We start from the raw sequence: 18,787 nt of genomic DNA, 5'->3' as shown, positions 1-18,787 counted from the left end.
GTCCACAAGGTCTCACACACTTGTGCCAAATATTCTCCACTCAGACCCCTGTTCTCTTCCCTTCCTCCATCAATCAACACCACATGGTGACGTCGCGTTTCAAGTTTGCACACAAGTTAAGTTAGTGTCTGTGGAGGTCTAGACTGCAGCTGTTTGAGTCTGTGATCAGACTGAACTTGATTTTGGTTGGACAGAACATTAATGAGAAGGGAAGTGTGTGTCTGCCCTTACAGACATGACTGGGTTTCATGAGAAAGCCACACATGCAGACTCATAGACAGGAGACACACTGGCCCTCACACATCCATCCAGCAAGATACGATTCCAAGTGGACAACTCCATGTACGTGTGTGAATGCATCTGAGATGCATTTGAGGTCATGTCCAAACAGAGTGAAGACACGTGTTCTCTGTCTAAGGACTGTGTTGACTGTGATGTCCACTTCAGGGACAGCATTTGTTCTCCTCCATGAACATCATGAAGACAGTGGGTGGCTTCTTGATGTAAGGGCTGGACTCAAAAAAGAATTATGCCTAAAACTGTGACTCTGTGTATGTCAATTACATATTAAATTTACATGTAACTTTTTGACATAAGTTGAATGTAAAGGGTCACATTTAATTAAGTGTTTTCTATCATGTTGAGTTTGTGTGAGTACATCATATAACTTGACAGTGATTGGATTAAATAAGTTATGTGTTTAATGTTTATATTTATGCTAAAGCTTAACTTAATTTAATCCAATCACACTTAACCTTTTGGATTTATTCACACTACCTCAATATATTAGAAAACACTTAATCATTATTTTTTAAGTATATGATAAAACAGTTAAAGTGTTTCCACTTTATGTGAAACTGTGAAAGAAAGAACAATTTCAGAAATAACCAACGAAGTCTTCTGGGATCTTTACAGACAGATAACAAATAAAGAACGGCTACAAGAAATGAAATATAAAGTGACAGTGATCAGAAACTGGCCTTGTTATGGTCCTCCAGTTGTTCACCACTGCCACAGATCACGACTTCAGTCAGGTTGTACTGTGACATGGAGGTTGTTCTGTAAAGAGTGAAGGAGCAATCTGCTGGAAGCTCTTACACCAACTCTCCATAATCAGACACATGCATAACAGAAAACGAGCGTGTGAAAATACAAACACTCTCTTGTGTTTGTGTTTATGTTTGTGTTCCTCACACTTCTCAAACAGGAGCCAGGTTCACCTCCAGGCCTCGAGGTAGCCTCCACACTGCCTTATGGACTGTACTGGAAACACAGAAAACAGGTGGTGAGACAAACTGCATCGTCTGTCCACCAGGTGTCAGAGTTTCCTCTAGCTTAAAGTTTCAATGACTGTGCGAAGGAGCTGCAGAGGAGTACAAATCTGCAGAGTCTGTGACACTCAAGTAAATAACCATGATACAGCAGAAAATGCTTGACAAGCCTCATTGATTCCTTCATGCAGCATTTATATCTAATCTGCAATGTATTTTTTATAAGGTATTGTGTCTACTAACACATCCAAAATACCAAAGATAGTAGAGCCTGTGAAATGATGGTACGGCAGATTTAAGTGTATTTAAAAAACTGAAAACAGTGCAAGAGTAAAACCTAAAATGACTAGAGATATAAAAAATATAAAATCAAATAAAGATAAAACTAGTTTTGTAAAGTTTGTTTTTGCTCACATCAGTTTCTTTCATCTTCTCTGCTCCATCTCCTTCTCTTCATCTTCAGGATCTTTCTGTTTCTGCTCCATCTCCCTGCAGGATTCCTCCTGCTCCTGGAAGGTGACGGGTGATGAGGTCTGTGGCTGTGGCTCCCCCTTCAGGACACACAGAGGAAAGATGTAAGGGTATAACAGATAAATTACTCTCTGTTAAAATAGAAGGATTTAATATCATGAAACGTATCTGCAGTTTGAAATTAAAAACTGCAGATACTACTCATAACTGAAAAAAAACACTTACCTTTGAGTACAGATTAGAGCCAACAAGTCATTTGACAATTAAAGTGTATTTAGGTTATTTAGTTTTATAGCAGAATCTTTCTATTCCTAAACATCTAATGAATTCTTACCATCCCATGATCCCCAGTAAAAGTGTAACTTCTTGTTTTCATTCTTTAGTTTTCACAACGAGTAAAAAACAAACCAATACTTTGCTATAACTCATGAATAAATTTGTCATTTCTGTTAGAGATGACATTTTGTTTCCAGGGAGATATGCTGGACAGTCTCACTGGTAAAATCTTTCATGTAGCTGGCCCAATTCTTCAGAGAATATTATATTCGATTCAGTGCATCTGTTTACAAGCAAGAGGCCCTTGAGGATATTTATATTCACTGTATTGTAATATACTGGGGGTTGTGGACACCTGGGTTAAATTGACTATTTATTTTGAAACAATATATTTTTTGTAGCACTAATATTGCAGATGTCGCAGTAGCACGGGAGATGAGATTCAAACAGGGGCTCGGTATAAAGAGTTACCTGGTCAAAGACTCATAAATGCTTCAGGACAGACTTTTCAATGTATTTGTTGTGGCCTGAAGTTATGTCAAAGAAGAAAAACAATGCTATCTTTGCTCAAATGATAAAAACGTGTGGCGTCAAATGACATAATATTGATCCCACAGGCAGACTTGAACCACGTAAATAAACTAAGGTGAAGGTTTATTTTGTCTGAGGGGAAGCCAGTCTCTGGTGTATGGCCTTCATCATGACCTGATGAAGGCCATACACCTGTTTGTTGTGTCTATCAGCAGCATGTCAGCATCCAGCGATACACCCTAGAAACAGTGAAGTGTTTCGAAGGAAACACTAGATAAGATTCAAGGTTGTGAGAGTGATAGAAAATTCTGCAGCTGTAGAAACATTTTGATATATGCTTGTGTGAAGTTATGTTTCTCCATGTCTGAGAAACAGACACAAATCTCTCATGAGAAGCTATAAGCACCAAATCTGTATCTATTTTTTTATATTATTCTATAATTTCAATATTTCAATAACCAGCTGTGATGAAACAAATGAATGACACATGTACTGGATGAAGAGAGAAAATAATAATGCAAACACCATTCATTTATTGGTATAATATCTCATAATACTGTATAGGTTTCATTCTATTAAATACATATGTACTGAGCCTGTGTGTATATAGGCAGGCATTTCACATTCAGGTCCAGGTTCAGTGCAGTGACGACCAAATAGATTCACTTGTTCCTAAAACCGAAGTGAACGAGGAGCTGCTGCTCAACGCATCAGTTTATCATCTGTGATCACTTCACCTTATTTATGTTCATCTTTCATTTACCCCTCCCTCCTCCTTCACCTCCCTCGTTTATACGCTCACATCTGAAATATCCATTCATCTCCCTGTGTGTTTTTTGATTCAGTGAGGTTGAATCTCTTTGGAGGAGGGACAGAGCGGTCTCCCTGAGGTCCTCCTCGACGGCGCCAATGTGAACCAGCCGGGAATGCATTGTGGGTCAGCTGTAGAGGCAGGCACGCGGGTCCAAGAGGGTACAATCAGTGATCAGTTTAGGTCCAGATTGAGATATTGAGGTGTAGCTTAGGCTGGTTTAGTCCTGTTTTAAATCCATCTAAATCCTTTTGGATCCACTCGCCTTTAACAGGATAAATAATTTACATCTACAATAAAGATGTAGAATAGATGCAGTAGATTCTGTTGCATTTGCAAGGTAACAAGGTAAAATGCAAAATAGGTATTGTCATGTATAGGGAGGACCACCTGAGTCAATTAGTTCTTGAACAGTGCTGCATGTTTTCTAAAGTCTTACGGAAACACACTTTTGGGTCATCTCCACTGATTCTCAATTGTGCCAAGAAATCTCAAGATACTATTTGACTCATTGGGAAAAAAACGGGATTTATTTGAATAACTCATCTCAGGTGCTCAGCAGGATAGAATAGTTTGGACTCTCGGGGGGTAGGTGGGGGTGGTGGGATGCATTCATGCTTTCGTCGGTGAAGCAGCAGCGGTGAGGATCCTGGGAAATCTCGGTGGACAATCAGTGTGTGTGGCTTCATCCGAGTCTCTGTGTTGTGTGGAGAAAAGGATGCTCGGAGTTGCTAAAGGGGAAAAAGACATTTAATGGACTTTTGAGATGCACCCTGTTAAGTCTTGTGTGCGTGTGTCTGTGCATGAGGTTGATGTGTGTGCACCCTAATGTGCGCCTGAGTGCAAGTTTGAGTGTGTATGTGTGTGTGTGTGTGCGTGTGAGTTAGCTTTTCTTCAAGAGTTCAGGTTATATAGCAGCTGACGTGTCTTGGGACAGACACAAGTACATCCAGTTCGTGTTTCTATCCGCTTCAAGTGTGCACGATGGCATCAGACCACGATCCAGTTCAGGCTCATTTGAATTGCAGTCATTGTAGTCAGCACAGACCGATCTAAAAAAGAGTCCATACCGTCGTTAGAAGGGTGCAGCAGTCTCAGAGGAAGGGGTTGTGGCTGTGTGTCTGCATCTGGGACTGAGTGCGGGCTGCCGGTCGCGGAGACAGAGGGAGCAGGGGCTGGGGGAGGTTGGAGGGGAGGTCCAGGAGTCCTGCAGGAGGCTGCGTAAGAGAGGAGGGGAGGATGGGCGGCTGGTGGGAGAGAGGAAGAGGCAGCGACGGGCTGTAGGAGAGCATGTGAGGGGGCAGCGGGGAGGTGGAGGATGGTCTCATTTGGTTGAGGGTGAGGCGAGGCTGGTCGCAGTGGAAGGGGTTGGTGGGAGACGGAGCACTCAGACCTGAGGGGAAAAAACAAGATTTATTAGTTGGAAAACATTTTAAATAGAACACCAGTAAGACTTTTGTAAGTTAAACTTCTTGAATGGTCTGTTACCTAAAAGGAAGGGGTTGTTGTGCATTTTGCTAGGAGGGTTGGTGGGTATCAGAGCATCTAAATTGACCAGCGAGGCCCCCGTAGGTCCCAGAAAGGCCTCTGGGGTCCGACACACACGTGTAAGCGGTGCGCTGAGCGGAGGTGCGAGCCGGGTCAGGTCGAACATCTCGGGGCTGTCAGACTCTCGTCCATTTACCAGAGGTTTCACAGGAGGATCAGCCCCAAATGCATCGGTTGTAGAATCCACTGCAGAAAACGGGTCCGAGTCTGGGTTTACCCCAAACAGCTCTGCATCTGCATCAGGAAGAGAAAAGAAAGTTATGGGGGAAAAAATGATGCAGTGTGATGCTGCACGGGTGAAAAACTTAAAAAAGCTGGCTTATTAAGAAGCTGGTCGACCACAAGGAACCAGAGCAGCTTCAGGTCTCCTTGTCCTATGATGCTCTCGCTCCCATGGTTCATTTAATCCAGATCATTTAGTGGTGCACTTCACTTCTGGTTTGTGTCCACACTGACTTTTTTACAAACAAACTCAGACGAGTAAAGAAAAATGTTTTATGGATTAACAGGGAATTTGTGATGGTGATGTCATCCTGCATCATCAAACGGGGAAATCAAAATCATGTTTATTATTTGTAAGAGTCACTTATGAACACATCCTTTTATGGTAAAAACTTGTGTTGTAACAATTTATTCATGTTATATTAAAAGTGTCCATCATAAGTGATGTCAAATAATTTATACCGTACATTGTTAAACATTGAACTAGGTTACGGTTTCTATTTCTATTATTTAGTGCATTAGAATAATGTTGTGATAGGTTATGACAAGTGAGGTGTAGATCGCTAAAGGTTTTTGACCATGTAATGAAATGATGTAATGGATACATGTGTCATAGAAGATAATTAAAAACATCATGTCAGTAATGGACTAAGCAAAGATGTAAGTTAGTTCACCTGCTGTGACGCTGTAATTAATATTTGATAAATATATTTGAGTTGGACCGGGCACCTGCTCAGTATGCCTGTGAGGTACGCGCCCTAACATTTGGTTCCAGGTTTGGGAAAACCTCCTGCACTTACATGCTGATGGAGATACTTGTTTCCATGGTTTTCAGAGGATTTCTATAAATATATACATCCCATATAGAGATTGATTATTAGATCAGTTTTTGAAAAGCTCAAATATAATGACATATCCACTGCCAAAATATCCTGTGGTTTACTTTGAGAAGACAAAAGAACCAAACCCAAGGCCACAGAGCTGACTGAGAGCCGCTTCTTTCAGCAGCCTCTGTCTGGTCCTTGGATTGTTTTTTCCACCACCTCAAACTAATCCTACTGACCATGAGGATCTTACTTTAGGTTCTTTGATTCATTTCTTTCTTCCTTCCTCACATCTTTTAGGTAAAAGATACCAACTGTTCCTTTGTCTATAAAATGCGCTAAATGACTCTGCCTTGTCATTTCCTCTGTCTATGTACAGTGTATCTACTAGGTATGACCAGGTCAACTGACTTGTTTTATTTGAATTATTTATAGAGGTCTAAAAACGTAATGTTATGCAGCTATTTATAATAAAAAACACACATTTGTTGGGTTATTTTGTTTGACTATATTAAACAGAAAACTAAAAACCTATGTTTATGCAGACATGTGTTAAAAGTCTTTAAAAAAGTTTTAACAAAGGCGACCACTGTCTGCAAGAGACTTATATCATCTGTAGAGTCCAAATGTGCTGTAACATCAGTACAGTACTTGGTGTCCTGTACTATAATACCTGTTGGACTAGCCAGTTGAGGAGAGGACACTTGAGGCTTGTCCTCTTCCTGCTCAGCAAACGGATCTGTCCCATCGACATCTGCACAAGAAATTGAAAACTGATGCAAAGTGCTGCACATTTTTGGACAAACATTGTCAAGTACAGTCAGTGTGTATGTTCACTTTGAGGAGATCTGGTGATGCAGGTCAGCGTCCTGTACCTCCGTCTGTTGGGTTGTCCCATGCATGATTTACAGGACTAGAGGAGGCCGGCGCTCCTTCCCAGGGGTCTGCACTTGAGTCGGCACATGGGGCCCAAGGATTGGACGCGTTGGAGGAGGAGGGAGGGGCTGTCCAAGGGCTACCAATCACAGGAGTGCTGCTGTGAACTGCTGTGAAGACAAATAGACGAAAGACACCAAACCAAATAAAAACTCAAACACAGAATTTGAGAAGACATAATTGGATGTTAGGTCTCGCGTCATATTGACCTGATGTGTGAGGGGATGTGTTGGTGTGTCTGCGATTAGCCACGTACCTACAGAGTCCCAGGGGTCAGAGGTGACATCATTGGTGGGCTGAGCTGAGTTCCAAGGGTCACTGGGAGGAGGCGGCTGCTCGGATGACGTGGCAAATATGTCCACCAGGTCCAACATGGCTGACTGCAGAGAAATCCTTTCAATCAAACACTTTCTTATGTGCTTCCAGGTTTGTGTGAATGAACAGGAGGACTCTTAATGAGAGCCAGAGGAAATGCATCCAACCCTGATGAGATGGGAACTTTAACTACATAATATGACTGTGTAACAGATACATTAAAAAACTATTAAACCATATTTAGACAAAGAGCTTGACAGACTGTACTTAAGTGAAGTTGATTCAGAGTTAATGATGTAAATGTCTGTTAATCAAGTAGAATTGGAAACGATTATAAAATGTTATACTAACACTGTTTAACTAAAAACTTTTACTTTCTTTCTTTTATTGGCTGACAAAATTCTCACACCGCTTAAGATGAAAAAATAACAATTCAAATTATGTTTGGGGAAAATAATCACTGTAACAAAGCAGTAAATTCATGAAATTTAATGACAAGACAAGTTAAACTAATCTAAGCAAAGACAAATAAGAAAAGCTGAGCTAAAATATGCTAAACTAAGATAAATAAACTAAGATAAGCCAAACTAAGACAAGACAAGGGAAATGTGCTAGTGTTTAGAAGATACATGATTTTGAAAGACATGTTTACTGAACTCCCACTGACAGTATCTTTATTCTTTTACCAAGAAAAAGATGGCTCACATAACAAATGGTTATAGATACTGATACAAATCTATTAAGAAACAATATAACACTGCCACTACTGAGATCACTTATGAAGAACAGCAAGAGCATTTTTAAGGGCCATTGTTATTTAATACTGAAAGCCAGTGCTGACCATTCCAGATGTTTTGGTGCTGTCTATAACGTGTGTGTTGAATTGTTATTGGTGCACATGCTGGCAGTGACAATCCATTACGTAATGCAGTGAAAGTGAAAAGTGCCTGAGGTAAGTCAGAAACAGGGTCATCATTTCATAAATTTGTCAGGCAGCATCTGGAGGAGCAGAGCTTCCACAGCAGCAGACTGCAGTGCAGCATGTGGAGAGCAGTTTGTTCTAAACTACAGTACCTGCACAGTCTGTGTCTTTGTGACAACACTGATCCTTCCTTTGTGTGAATGCAGTTTACACAGAATAAAAAGTAAAACATGATTTTACACCGCAGCCGCTGTCATTGATGGATTATCATAGAGCCCGATCGATATGCTCATAGGGCTGACATCAAAGGAAACTATGGATCTAACTTTTGAACACATGATGTCCTCTGTCAGAAATTAAATCTAGAAAGTTCATAACTTGGATTATCTCTCTTAAGTCTCAATCATTAAAACTAAACTTTTGGGTTATTCTGATTATTGGATGAAGGAAGCTCTAACACAGGCGACATGCTTGATTTGGCCGTAACAGATATCACATGAAGGCCCAATCGTAGTCCAATATACACAGACTCATATACAAAGGTGTGATGTGGAAACTTGAAACAACTGGTGCACTCAGAGCAGAATTTCGGTGGTCAAACTTGAATATTTGCATATTTCCCATTTTTTAATGCAGGAGTTGATGTAAGTTAAATAACTGATTTACTTGTTAATTGATTTTTTTGTGATCAAACACAATATAGGTCTTCAAACATGCACCCACTGTAAATTGCACTAAATTCAATGAGCTATGTATCTGACCTTGTAATCATGTCAGGTATTACGACGCTTAGAGAACCATTTTGGAGCTCTCTTCCTCTTTTCCTCTAAACCAAATGTCCATGTTATTTTTATGTGGCATCTGAGAATAACGATAATGATGATATGACCAATTACAAGCCATCGGGACATTTACGTCAGATGACCTGGGATCCTGAATGGCTTGTTGACAGGCCAAGGAGGGAGAGAGCTGGTGTGCTATGAGATAAGGAGTGCAGGCTTTCAGGGAAATGTCATGCCGAGCTCAAGGTTAGACAAGACAGGGTCATTATCATTCAGCAGGCACTTTTCTCCTCCCTCCGCTCTCCCCTTTCCCTCTCAAACCCTCCCTCATTATGATGATCCATGTTTATTTTTTCTTGTTTTCCCTCCCTATCACGCCACACCATAAACTCCACTTCATTCTCTAAATTCCTGCTAACAGCCACCTACAAGTGCACCCACCCACCTCACCATGCAGCATTCACACGCACACACACTCACAAACTCACCTCCTGAGTCCCTGACTGGCTCTCTCTCCGGCTCTCATCCAGGGCCTTCTGTAACAGAGACTCGTCTCCTTGGCGACAGCGCTGCTCCTGCAGGGGCGGCATCGTGACATCGTCAATATTAACGCCACGGCAATGAGCATGGAGGTACACACACATACACACGCTGACATTAGTGAAACAGTATTTGGCTTTGTCCATCCAAATGAAGGCGGCAGATCATTGCACCAGCGTCCTTTTTTTGTGCTGCTGAAATATTTAGTGGACAAAAAGCATAGCATGGACAAAAATCTTCTGAAACTACATAGAAGCTATAACACAAATTGTGTGGGAAGGAGAAGGAGGAGACGCAGCCAACAAAGAATGTCGGGAAGGAATAAGTTTATAGTTTCAGAGCCATAATATAGAATACAGAGACACACGAGCAGAGTTTGAAAAATGCTGACAAAGAGCTGTAAGGAGTGAGGTGTTTCTGTGTACCTGCTCATGCTGCATTTGGCTCTTAAGCAATCTGTAGTCTATGTATTCATCATCATCTCTATGGTTACAGGGGAAGGAAGGGCACGCTAGAGGATGGTGGGCGAATTTACAATTTGTAACAATTTTTTTAATAATTGGATTCATCGAGAGGCAATGAGACATCTGTGGCTCAAAAACAGAGGACTGTGTGTGCGTTTGTGTGTGTAGGTGTGTGTGTGTTTGTGTGTGTGTAGGTGTGTGTGTGTGTTTGAGTGCGTTTGTGTGTGTGTGTGAAGCCCAGGGCTTACTCATGTTGTGGGGACCTATATCTGTTTTCATAGTCAAGTTATGGGGACTTGTCTTCCCTATGGGAACAATAAGCTAATCCTAATAATGTCCTCTGAATGGAAGCACATATCTGTGTGTTTGTGTGTGTGTAGCAGAGGGGAGGATGCTGGCAATCACACATTATCATTATAAGTGTGTGTGTGTGTGTGTGTGTGTGTGTATATGCTGTGTTACCTTCTGACTCTCCTCCCTGCTCATTGCTAAGGCGAGCTGGAGCTGCAGCTCCTCCTCCCCGCTGGTCTGAGGCCTGGCCTGCTCCAGGTCTGAGGCGGCACGAGGAGATGACGACGAGGCTGCAGAGGGGAACGGGCGAGAGTGTTTGAGGAAGGAGTGAGAGTGTGTGTGTGCGGAGGTTTGTTTGGCTGATTTAAACATTTTCAGGCCTATGCTGCAGTATTGATAATCCATCCAGTGCTGGGCTACGGTGCAAATTGCAGTTCAGTAGGGATGTGGCGTGAATACAACTGTGCATTTTAAACTCTTAATCTATTTATTCACCAATTGCCACAACAAGAAAATATGCTGTTCAGACTTCAGGATAACTTCTATCTTTAAAAACTCACAGTTAAAGGAGGACGGAGAGCCTCTGGAGCGGCTGAACTCCTCGCCGTACAGCACAGACATGCTGGGCTGGCTCGTTCGCCTACCCGGGTGATAAGACGGGGGGATGCCTCCGTACACACCCCCGCCTCCTCCGCTGCCCCCACCAGCCATTCGCTCCTTGGTCTTCAGGGCTTGACTTCTCTCCTGGCGGAGCCGCTCCTCGTCTCGCAGGAGACACACCAGCTGGCGAGCTTTTTCCCTCACGTTAGCCCCCTGGTCTCTGCCGTCACGGTCCATGTACTGGAAGTCACGCAGTGTCTGAGCCCACACATGCAATCAAAACACATTTTTTAATCAACAGGAAATTTTCAAATAATGTACAGATCAAGTTGTGATAACGATGCAAGAGAATCTCAACAATCTGATCTGCAGGAGCGTAATGATATTGTTAATAGTTTATTTGTTATGAAATTAGTTTGTTAGTGATTTAGTTTGTTCTCAGTATTTTAGTGTTGAGTTGAAAGGTGGTTTCTGTCTTCTGCAGCGTAACGTTTGGTGATTATACTGTGTTCCTGTAAATATAGACCCAAGGAAGAGTAGTAGTTGCCAGGGTAACAACTACTGATGTTCCAAACGGACAATATTCCTGAGGCGTTCAGATTACCAAGGTTCTCCTCCAGTTACAGGCGGTACCTGAATCGTGAACGCGTTCTCACGACACTGCTGAGCCACTCTCTCTGATCCTGTCTTCAGCAGGTAATCCAACAGAGTCAGGGCCTGTGAGCAGATACTGATTACCACACTGATGCTCTGTGCTACACACTCACTGACAGCTTTGAGCAGAGCTTTAGTAATGAGGAAGAAAAAACATGAATGTTATCAAATGAAACTGCTGGTGGTGGTGGGAGGTCAGCTGGTCAGTCAAGCATTTAACAGTTGAAGCAGAAAAAAAGAGAAACAGGCAGAGATCACTTACTGATTCAAAATCACAATTAAATCTAACAAATGCCCAAATCCACTGAGGTCACCTTGTAGACATGTCTCCAGTTCTTGCCGCTGTCGTTGAGGCGTTTCCAAACCATGCCCATGACCTCAGCAAACGCCACCACATTGAAGGTCAAGTCTGCGATCTCGGACATGAGAGATGAGGATGGGCCCCATGGATCGTTCGAGGTGGCCTCACGAACCTGCACATCACCAGCAGAGGAAGCAAAACATCAATTTCTTTCCTTATTTACATATCACGCACATCATTTTCTAACTCATCTTGAATAATATGGGTTTTCTCCTGTATTTATTCAAGATTGTGGTCTTTGAGTGTGAGAGTAGGTCTTTTTGATTTCACATTCAGCTTTTGTAATTCTCTAAAAACCCTGCACTAGATTTGTTCTGCTTGAGTCTATTCAAATCCCGCAACTCATAGAATGCCAAGTGTGGCGTTGATAAATTAAATTGTCATGCCTTCGTTGTGGGTGTGTTAGCTTAAAGGCCCAGTGTGTAAGATTTAGGGGAAAGGGAACTATCGGCAGAAATTTAATGTAGAATAATCCTAATGATGTTTTCACTAGTTTGTTTCATCTAAATTGTATGAATTGTAGTTTTCTTTACCCCAGAAAATTCCCTTTATATTCAAATACTTTATATTTACATCAAGGGGGTCCTCTCTAGGGAGGCTGACATGTTTTCACATTAGTCCAAACTGGACAAACTAAACACCTTTTGAGTTTTTATGACAACTGAAGCTACCACAGGCTCTTTTTCATGTTTGGAAGGGGAGGGTGAGGTGAGGGGTGTTCAGCTGCAACATGCAATTTCAACACTAGATATCACTAAATTCTACACACTGTACCTTTAATGCTAATGGCATGACCCCAATTAAAGTAACTGATCGGACAGAACTCTCAAAGACGTAAAGCTGACATGGATGAAAAATATCCAATAGCAGAGGAGAAATCTAAGTACATATGGAGAAAAGGAGAAAAAAGCTAAAGCTATAATGCAGGAAATATGTCCAAGCTACAAAATATCTAAGTGCATTCATTTTGAGCACTAGCTGGGGCTGTTTGAGTGCAAGCATAAATTTGAACATGAAATCAGTAGGTGCTCCTTTAAAACTGAAATACCACGCTTTCAAATAAAGATAGAAGAAAAAACCCATTGAATCATCAGCAGTATCCAAGACAAGAAGCAAGAAGCAAGTATATTAAGAGACAACAGACAACTTATCCTCAAAGTGGAACACTTAAAACAGATGCACATCAATAGCATTTAAAGAGAACACTACACAAAAATATTTGTAATACCTTGATCTCTGCTTCTGAATAGTTGTGCACAATGTTCTTCACCTGCCGGCGCAGGGCTGAGGTTGTCATGGTGATAGGTGATGGAGGATGTAGAGGGAGAGAAAGTGAAGAGTAAATGCTCAACAGGTAAACGTGGAACTGGAGAGGTAGCTAAAGCAAAGAAGCCCCCTCTTCTCTGTCAGGAGTTAAAAGGCGCTCCTGTAGGAAACATAAAAAGGCAGCATGTGAGGATAAATGAAATCTAATGATGCCTTTCTCTTCTAAGGTTGATCTGATTCAACATAAATTCCAAGTTTGACAACTTGGACCCTTTCTCAAAACCAATATGGATTTAGTGAGTAATGCTGCTTTTTAAGGCCTAATCACTGACTGGTGTGAGGACCCTACTGCTATTAATGATAATATAAATAATAATAATAATAGTAATAATAGTATCTTATTAATAAAATCTTATTATAATTATTATATATCTCCCTAGCAGTAAATTACTTATTTGAGGGGTTAAACAGGTTCATCACAAATGTGTCAGACCTAAAGTGAAAATGTACGTATTTTATGGGTCATAGGTTTGGGTTTGTCAAAATGGTTCATGAGAAATAGAAGTGTTTTTCAAAATGTTTTAAGCAATGATTTATGATGATTTAAAAACAGTGCTGACAAGTCTTATCTCCTCAGTCTCCCTTAGTTACCAGGCTCGATTAATGAAAAAATACCAAGGGTGGGAATATGATAGATTACTGCCTGGAGCACAGGGAGTTAGTAGCTCTCTAATAAAACTGGGGTCAGGAGAAGAAAGATGATTTTATTTTGGCTTTATTTCCTTGGTGAAAGTAACAAGATTCCCTAAGGTTATTGACATGAGCTTCAAACTGTGTGTTAGCAAGGTTTCTGGCTGTGGATTTGATATTGCTTGCCAGTGGACAAACAAACGATTGTAGTTTGCCTTCTCGGTGGTCAGAGCCAAAGATAATTACTACACTCTTTCTGAGATAAGTTGAAAGTTACAAGACAAAGGCTCATGTAACAGGCTATTACATGAGCCATGGAAGTTTGCCATTTTTAATTTGATTTAGCTTGTTTACATTTTGAGAAACTGGCTCCATTAGAGCTGCCATACTCAGCTTTTCACAGTTAAAATATTTAACCTGCCCATGATGAAGAAAACATAAAAACATCACAATTCTCTTGTAAGTATACATTTTCTTGTTTTTTCTCATTATTCTTTGCTTTTTACATTAACATGAATACAACGAGCCATATCAAAAATCTGTGCCCCCTCAGAAGGAAGTAGGTCAGATAAAAGCTGTGGCACTCAGGTGTCTCATGAAGCTTCTTGATGGCTTATTTTATTCAGGCCAACACAGACACACACGCACACGCAACCATCTGTGCGCACACACACAACCCATTTCTCGCTGCCAAATTCATATTTCAGAGAGGACATGAGGGAATTGATCATTAAGAGTTCCTGTGATACTTCTCCCTCTTCCTGCGACTATAAGCGCTCGCAGACATGGAGCATAATTAACCCACTAAACCAAAGCTGAACGAGATTGACCTCACTAAACTAAACCTCTTCCCATCAGTCATCAGCTTAGTGTAACATGTTCCATTTCTTTCGATTTTTTTGCTTCAGAGCAACGCCTACAGAGTGCAAACCCAGTAAAGAACCACTCCTATGTTGTAAAAAGTCATACCTGTGCTTACTTACATGACTGTAGTACAGTTGATTCAAATCATATTCTTTTTTTGTATATTAATTACTTGCTTTGCTGAAAACAGGTATTAAACTACATTCACTTGTGTAAACTGGAGCTCAACGTGTGTAATAGAACAGTACAGGAACCATCCTTCATCATTATTGTAGCGTGTTGGAGGTAGATGTTGGGTTAAGTTGGGCTGTGTTCTAATACCTTATAGATGTTTCTTGGCATGTGGCTGCAGATTTCAGGTCTTTTCATTGTAGTGGGTGAAGTTGCTGAAGTGAAGGATGTATTTTGTATGTATTATCATGAGTGACGTGTGCACAGTTCATAAAAAAACGCGTGTAGCAAATTCTCACAAAAACACTCTCTCTGAGTCCCTGCTTTTCAGAAATGTCTGTCTATCACAGTATCCTTCTGGATTGTAATGTCAACATGGATGATAATGCTCAAGCTATTTACCCGGAATTAATAATTCTAGTATATTCAGATTGAGTAAACACAACCATCTCGGTAAATCAGCCGAACTTGCTTTATTAAACTTTGAATTTCACTTGTTTATTTCACTTGCCATTTTCAATCTAGATCAACTTGACAAATTAAGAAAATAAAACATAAAACCAATCATTTCAGTTAGTTTGAATGAAATGATGGTTAGTGTACCTGTCTGTCACTGCCTGCGCTCTGCCTGTGCTCTCCTGACCACAGTCTTCAGCAGGAGAGACTTAAACACGGCTGAAGCAGAGACAATAGTCAGAAGTTAGTCGGCTTCTAGCAGTTGCACATTCATGTGTTTTGGAGGTGTGGCTTTGATGGGGTGGGATGGATCGGTTGCATTTCAAGTGTAGCCTGCTCTAGTGAGCTTCTCCAGGATTACCGACCCTAGCTTTAAGACTAATAGCTACTTACCCACCTTTTTCAAGGCGGTCGGTTTACTAGATGTTTTTTTAAGCATGATCAACTTAGATTTTACAGTATAATCAGAAATATTTATGGCAGTAACTGCATGCAGGAGCTCATGAGCCCCAAGATCTATCAGATCCTTGAGCTTGTGTCCAGCAGACCTGACCACAAACCTATCCACTGTGTCTGGCTCAGTATATAACAACATCATGCACTGGCTATTACTGCTATGATCCTTCCTATGCAGATATCTAATTGATGCTTCGGTCCACTGCTGCTTCACAGCAGTTGAAAGAGGATGTCACAGTGGAACAAGTCACAGGATGCCCCGTCCTGCTGAAACGCCGACATCAGCAGAGGAACAGAGCACCTGAGACACACACAGCAGGGATACGGACAGAAACTAGGAGAGGAACACGAGTCTCCTAGTGTTCGTGTATACGCAGGAGAGACAGAGAGATAGCGAAGGACATAAAGAAAGAAGTGAAGCTCAGCAACCTGAAGCAGTATCACCTTTCTGCACAATCATCTTTAGCTCGGTCACAGAAACACAAAGGTTATTAAAGGCTGGTGCTGTCGACTATATGAGGTGTTTGAAACTATTATCTCTGAATCTGACTCCAACACCACAACTGATAACTCACACTGTGGGAGTAATATAAACTCTGTGTGTGTATTAAGACTCTCATACAGACGGAGGGGAGTCAGGAATCCTGAGGTAATGGCAGAAGCTGAAGGTGTGACAGATTGATGAGTGGCAACTTCAAGCCAATGTAAGGAATTTCCTTGTTTCAGTATTATTGTGAGGTCTGGACCAAGCATGTGCTGCACAAACTCTCATCCTACTCCATCCGTGCTGACAGGAATATAACCAGTGAAGGCCACATATATCAGATATGAGACAACACTAAAATTAACCTTATTTGAAGTGCCTACAGGCTACTAAGAATAGTCCAGATGTCAAAGACAACATCAAATACATACATGTGTCCTTGTGTTCCTGATGTATAACATTTAACAAAATGTTTTTTACTTTGTGCCCTGTAAAAATGAAAACTTGAAATTGCACGGCTTACTATAATTTAAAAATAAAATGTGGAAAAGATATTTTTAATGGCTTTGTAAACTTAGCAAAGTATTTTCTCCAGCTAACTTTATTAAGTTTCATATGCAAAGTTGCCCTCAAAACTATGTGGCTATACAGGGTTCTTTTTTATTAGGAAGACTAGTCTTTACTGAGTGGCTTCTGATCGGAGACTGTAAATGAAATGGACGACATGCCAACCCCAAAAGCAAAACCAAAACCTGAATTGCCACCTGGTGGCTGGCTGCAGTAAAAAAAGAAACTAGAAATTTGCTAAATATATACAGCCAATTGCTATGGTGGCTGAGACGTCTCACACAAATGGAAAATGCAAAAGCTACAACACAACCGCAAGAGCCACAAAAAAGGAAACACAACCATGGTGGAAGTTGACAATGAAATGTGCAGAGTTACTCACTGTGTTCAGGTCCGCCGTCATTTGTGAAAACCTGGACAAATCAGTCAGTATCATGATGTACTGGTCTATTTGAAGTATGTTCTTCCTTTTCAGATGTCCCTCGCTTCCACTGTGGGTGTGTTTCTGCTGTGTGTAGTTGTGTTGTGGTTGTTGTAGTTGTGTTGTGAATTTCAATTTGGGTTGTGGTTCTTGCGTTATTCTTGCGTGGTTTTCTTACATGTTTCTTTAAAACTTGTGTGAGACGTCTCGGCCACCATATATTTACCATTCACATTAAAAATTCAATTTGGTTCGTGGCGACAGACAAATCTTCAAGTCTACATGTAAATGTTACAGTTGACATGTTAGCATTTAGAACTAAAAATGAAAACAAAGGATTTTCTTCAACTTAGATGATTGAATTGGCCTCAAAATTAAGAATCTAGTGCTGTAAGTTGCGAGTTTTCTAACCTTTAATTGTTGCAGAGTTTGCATGTGAAAGTCTCACAACAGCACAGACAGACAGAGACTGGTGGTGGTGGTGAAGTCATCTGGGGACAAACTGTGGAGCTGAGTAACACAATGACAGCACCCACTGTGATTTTACTGGGACGTGATGGGGTCACTTCTTCTGATTCATAGCTGAAAACTTTACCTTCAAATGAAACCAATTCAAACTAATTCCCTCTGAGACCAGAAGACAGTCTCTGAATCCAGATGGACATTTGAGCTGCACAGAGCCGCTTCTGTCCCAGCAGCATTTTAAGATGAAATAGTGAATCTTTGTTGAACTAATAGATTCAAGTTTTCTTACATAAACCGGCCTGATGCGTCAAAATTCCTCCAACACCTACGTCATCCCGTCAGTCACGTTTGCGCATGCGTGCTGCGGAAGCAGGTGTACCGTACATTCCAGGTGGTGATGGAGAGTAGAGATGCGCCCATAGTGGGTCTGCATAATGTATTACCCCCCCAGCCCACAATCCCGCACATCCACACACACTCACGCCCCCTCCTGCTGCGGTAGATCGTCTGTGCGGGGGTCTCCTCCATGTGCGGCACATTCCTGCGCAAAGCCACCGACTGCTGGAGCCTTCTAACATGTAGGTCGGCGACATGTCTGAATACACCGCAGCACACATGTGCAACAACACAGAGGTGGTGTTGGCAGGAATAACAACACGTGTGGGAACATGCAGCTTCTCACCTTGTCCATTGCTCATCATCGCCTCTCGCTGTCCTCCTCCTCCTCCTCCTCCTCAGCGTCGTTAGTATCCCCTCTGCTGGGATCTGCTAAGCAGGGCAACCACGATGATCCAACCCGCAGCTATGTTCGGTAAACGTGGGAGCAGATCCGAGCACTAAGAAGGGTTTAGTGATCCCTGGATGAGGGGGTGTCAGCGCCTAAATCCAGGCCTCTTCCCGGGATGATGCGAGCGGCTCAGGCGGTCAGTCAGCGATGAAATCCGCATAGGACGAGGATCATCCACAGCGCACGGCTCACTCGCTCCCTCTCTCCTGTCACACACGCGTACAGCGGCACCGGCACACCGGGCGCGCACAGCACAGCAGCGTAAAAAAGCAAGGGGGGGACGCAGGCGCGTCATCTGCAGAGTCAGCGGTACTGACAACCCACTATCACCCGCTGATGTG

General features: G+C 41.8%; 1 protein-coding gene across 3 annotated transcripts; it reads right to left on the bottom strand.

The window, feature by feature from the left end:
* Positions 1-3,821: 3,821 nt before the first annotated feature.
* Positions 3,822-18,709, bottom strand: epn3b (epsin 3b). 3 transcript variants are annotated; one of them, XM_020083760.2, is made up of 12 exons: positions 18,342-18,709; positions 13,048-13,103; positions 11,773-11,931; positions 11,438-11,521; positions 10,765-11,062; positions 10,376-10,494; positions 9,398-9,484; positions 7,147-7,270; positions 6,830-7,000; positions 6,628-6,708; positions 4,849-5,142; positions 3,822-4,753 (listed from the first exon to the last, which is right to left on the bottom strand). In XM_020083760.2, exons 1-12 carry the CDS (start codon positions 18,358-18,360, stop codon positions 4,455-4,457), a joined length of 1,791 nt encoding a protein of 596 aa, XP_019939319.2. In that variant the 5' UTR covers positions 18,361-18,709; the 3' UTR covers positions 3,822-4,454. The 3 variants fall into 3 exon arrangements, with proteins under 3 accessions (XP_019939319.2, XP_019939321.2, XP_019939322.2); XM_020083762.2 differs by having other exon boundaries at positions 6,830-6,997; XM_020083763.2 differs by lacking the exon at positions 11,438-11,521.
* Between the last annotated feature and the right edge of the window lie 78 nt (positions 18,710-18,787).

This window comes from Paralichthys olivaceus, chromosome 8, assembly GCF_024713975.1.
Source record: "Paralichthys olivaceus isolate ysfri-2021 chromosome 8, ASM2471397v2, whole genome shotgun sequence".
Classification (NCBI taxonomy): Eukaryota; Metazoa; Chordata; class Actinopteri; order Pleuronectiformes; family Paralichthyidae; genus Paralichthys; species Paralichthys olivaceus.
The sequence above is the reverse complement of the archived record's forward strand: the minus strand, read 5'-3'. Positions and strand labels throughout refer to the sequence as shown.